The sequence below is a fragment of the Dipteris shenzhenensis genome, chromosome 3 (assembly GCF_047967505.1).
Source record: "Dipteris shenzhenensis isolate YYH24624 ecotype China chromosome 3, Dip_SZ_1.0, whole genome shotgun sequence".
In the NCBI taxonomy this organism is placed as follows: Eukaryota; Viridiplantae; Streptophyta; class Polypodiopsida; order Gleicheniales; family Dipteridaceae; genus Dipteris; species Dipteris shenzhenensis.
In genome coordinates, this window is record NC_141598.1 from 17,213,136 (window position 1) to 17,216,869 (window position 3,734).

The following is a 3,734-nucleotide window of genomic DNA, read 5'->3' on the forward strand; positions in this document are numbered from 1 at the left end:
CTGGTGCAATGCTTAAATCACTTCTATCTAGATGCGAAACTTTGTGAAGATATGAACTCGTGAGCTCTGCTTGAGTCCCCTCCATCTAGATGTAAACTTCGTGACCAATTACCGAAATCATCCACTCGGTCGGCTCAACGTGAACGTCTCTACTCGGTCGGCTACAAGACGAACGACTAGATTTCCTAAAGTTATCAACCTTGAAAGCATCTTGAAGTCACTGTTAGGCGTTTCCTATCCTCTTAAATTAAGATCGTTCATCGGTGGCAACTCTATTTGCAGCGATCAGATCAGGCAGGTCAGCATATCGCGTACACAACACGCAAAAGTCGCATAGCTTAGGATCCAGAAGAATCAGCTATGCCATGGAGCACAGATGCACGTCATAACTAGTGCCAAAGCCGAGTATGCACGTCACGAGTAATAGCAGAGCCAGGTTCTCCACAGGACTAGAAGGAGCTTTACTTCAGCTTCCCCTTCGGCGAAGTAGCTTTACTTCCGCTCCCCTTGGTAAGTGTGTAATGTTTATGACTCGATTTCAACATCCTCGCAAGCAAATATGCCGGACAAGCATTAAAGAACCAGCTTAGGACGAGAGCCACAAATGAATTATCATCTGACCGCAAGTGCAAACTCAGCATACAGGAAGCACCCACACAAATTGAAAGGACAGAACAAGAGCAAGAATCCCAGAGGAATGGTGGTGTAAAAATACACCGTACGTGGGAAGCACTTTTAATACAATCTATGCCCTCTCTCCTCTGATCCTGCGGGCAAGCTGAATGTCCTTAGGCATAATTGTAACCCTCTTGGCGTGGATAGCACAGAGATTCGTATCCTCAAAAAGGCCAACAAGGTAAGCCTCTGCAGCCTCCTGCAGGGCAAGAACGGCAGAGCTCTGGAAGCGGAGGTCGGTCTTGAAATCTTGAGCGATCTCCCTCACAAGCCGCTGGAAGGGAAGCTTACGGATGAGGAGCTCGGTGCTCTTCTGGTATTTTCTGATCTCGCGGAGAGCAACAGTGCCAGGGCGGAAGCGGTGAGGCTTCTTGACGCCACCGGTGGCAGGGGCGGACTTACGGGCGGCCTTGGTAGCGAGCTGCTTACGGGGGGCTTTACCACCGGTAGATTTACGGGCGGTTTGTTTGGTGCGAGCCATGGGGGAAGCTTGGGATGAGGGAGGGGTATCTGAGATGGCGATGCAGAACTTGAAACAGAGGCTATGGCGATGGCGAGCTTCAAGTTGAGGCAATGGCGATTGATGAAGAGAAAGCCTTGCTATATAGTGAGCTCCCGCTTGTTTAAATTCAAATGTTCAAATTTGAATTTTGGCGGCTCTTTCTCATCCAACGTCTCTCATCATCCCCCCTCCATCCAACGGCTCCCCCCCTCCATCCCTCTCCTCGCTTCCCATTGGCCCACCTTCCTCACCATTGATCACCCCCCCCCCCCCCCCCCCCAAGGTGCATCTCATGACCACCCTGCTAAGGGCCTAGTGCTTGCACACGCTCCTGATTGGCTTTCTGTTCACACTTTTTTTTTTTTTTGAAAAGAGCAAATTCAAGCTTGTTCAATGTTGAGTGTAGTATGTAAGGATGCAGAGAGCCTCTATCAAGCCTCAATCAGCACTGATAGATTGGCTCTTAAGCATCCCTAGCAGGTGTTCACGGTGCTGGACTACTTTGCAGTGGGAGTTGCAAGGTTATAGACCAATGTGCAGTGGTGGTAGCTAATTGGTTGGCAAAGCAATGGCGCTCTAGTGCTCCATTTCACACCCTCAAAAACGAATCGCTCATTTTGAGCATCTATGTGTGACCAAAACACCTAGGAATTCGCGCTTCCCATCACCAGTTGTGCATTATGGGAAGCATGTGCACTAGCCCTAAGAGGGCCTTTCCACCACAGAGGACGTTTCTACATCCTATTAAGAGGGCATTCCCACGCATGACATTTCTACAGCCTACTAAGCGGGCATTCTTCCCACGGAGGATGTTTCCATAGCCGAGATTTGTGGAAAGTCAAAAAATAGTTCTATTCAGAGTTTTTCGCTTCATGATAGGATGTCCCACTAACATCGTGAAAAGGAGAAGAAATAAGTGTGAAGATAGGAGTTACATGACTTTCGCACTATCACAGGTCATGAAAACTCTCAATGCAACCTTGAATGTATGTATAGATGTTAGAACATGTGCAGAACCAATTTCATCTACTCGTTCTCACGTAAATGCCTACTTTGAAGGTTGGAAAATCTTCAAGGTCGTGTTGAGCATTGTGGGAAGTCCTCTTAGGTCCTTAGCACAAGGATGGGAGTCCGATGAGTTCAAGATAGGAACCTTCGTCATTATTCCCATCCTAAAACCAAGTGCCCATTCTTGAGTCTCTACATGATCACATGCTAACCAATTTGTCATACCTTCCCAACTAACCCATTTCCATAGATTACAGAAAGTTAAATGCAACTACTATCACTAACCCATTTCCCTTGCCATTCTATGACAAAGAGATTTTGGATGTTATTCTTAAAATCATATAGGTAATCCTCCTTGGTTGTCAAGAGGCCAACGACAAGATGTTATAATCAACAAATGTTGTTTGTAAGAGCCTAGCATGTTAAGTAAAAAGAATGTTAAACCAAATGTAATAGGTCATTAAAAGTTAGTGGTAAAGATGGTTACGAAGTACACTATAGAGCCACCATTGCTGCCAGTCCAAGGTTAGAAGGACCCATCTTTTATTGCCAAAACCTTCCTACCTCTACTATTAATGGCCCATGAAAAAAAATCCTTGTATGCATGTGGTTGTGGTACTCCTTGTTGCCTAGCTATCATCACATTCATCACATTTCACATCCAATCATGCATGTAGGCATGACCAAATTGCAAGTGCCCTGCACAAGGAAGTCCCTATGCTAATCTATCTAGCATATCTATGACATAATATTTCTTCTTGAAGGGTTGGTGATGCCAATTCTTCAAAATGTCATTGTCAAAGATGACTTGCATGATCTATTATATATGTGAGTATACAAATCCTAATTTATCATTCTCTATGGTCCATTAGGGATCCATCCATGTCATGCGATACACGTTAAGAAGTAAACCCTTAGGAGGGTGCCCATGCTAGAGCTAGAGTTATGGGGTTGTCTATACTATACTAGTTGTGATGTATAAGATAGCCTGTTAGGGTGCTCGATAGGTTAGGTGCCCCAATCCTCCTGGCAAGGAAATGCATGACCATTCCACTTGCAAGCTATGTATTAGTAGGAACTTTTATTGAATCACACCTAGTAAAGAGACCATGACATTCACACCCCTCATAGCAACTACCCTCCCCATAGATCCACATCATCCTATTACCCTTCTTGCAATGGCATCATAAAGTAGTTGACGATGCCCTGGCTTGAGGAGGGAAGCCTTGAGAAAAGTAGGAACCCATCATTAGCTTGTGTAGTAAATAGCTACATAGGGAAAATTAGATTCATTGTCTTAGCCATTGGACAAGCCTCATCTATGATAAACATGAAGCTATATAGTAGGATCTTAACTTTGATGCAAAGGATGTGGTATGGAACAACATAGCTACACGTGCAAAAATAAATAGCTCATCTACTAGCCAAAAGAAAAGAAAAAGGAAAAGAGATGAACATGGACAAGTTTGAAGAGTAAGGAAAATAAACAGCTCATCTACACCATATAAGCATGTTATGTGCAACTCTATTGGAAAATGAAGGAATACAC

At 44.6% G+C, this 3,734-nt stretch overlaps 1 protein-coding gene across 1 annotated transcript; it reads right to left on the reverse strand.

Moving 5' to 3' along the window:
- Nucleotides 1-377: 377 nt before the first annotated feature.
- On the reverse strand, nucleotides 378-1,227 carry LOC147903454 (histone H3.2). Its single transcript, XM_087372487.1, has one exon. It carries the CDS (start codon nucleotides 1,154-1,156, stop codon nucleotides 746-748), a length of 411 nt encoding a protein of 136 aa, XP_087228613.1. The 5' UTR covers nucleotides 1,157-1,227; the 3' UTR covers nucleotides 378-745.
- Nucleotides 1,228-3,734: the final 2,507 nt, after the last annotated feature.

What these genes read in the sequence shown, in the direction of transcription:
- LOC147903454 (XM_087372487.1), bottom strand. Translation starts at nt 1,156, where the DNA reads ATGGCTCGCACCAAACAAACCGCCCGTAAATCTACCGGTGGTAAAGCC.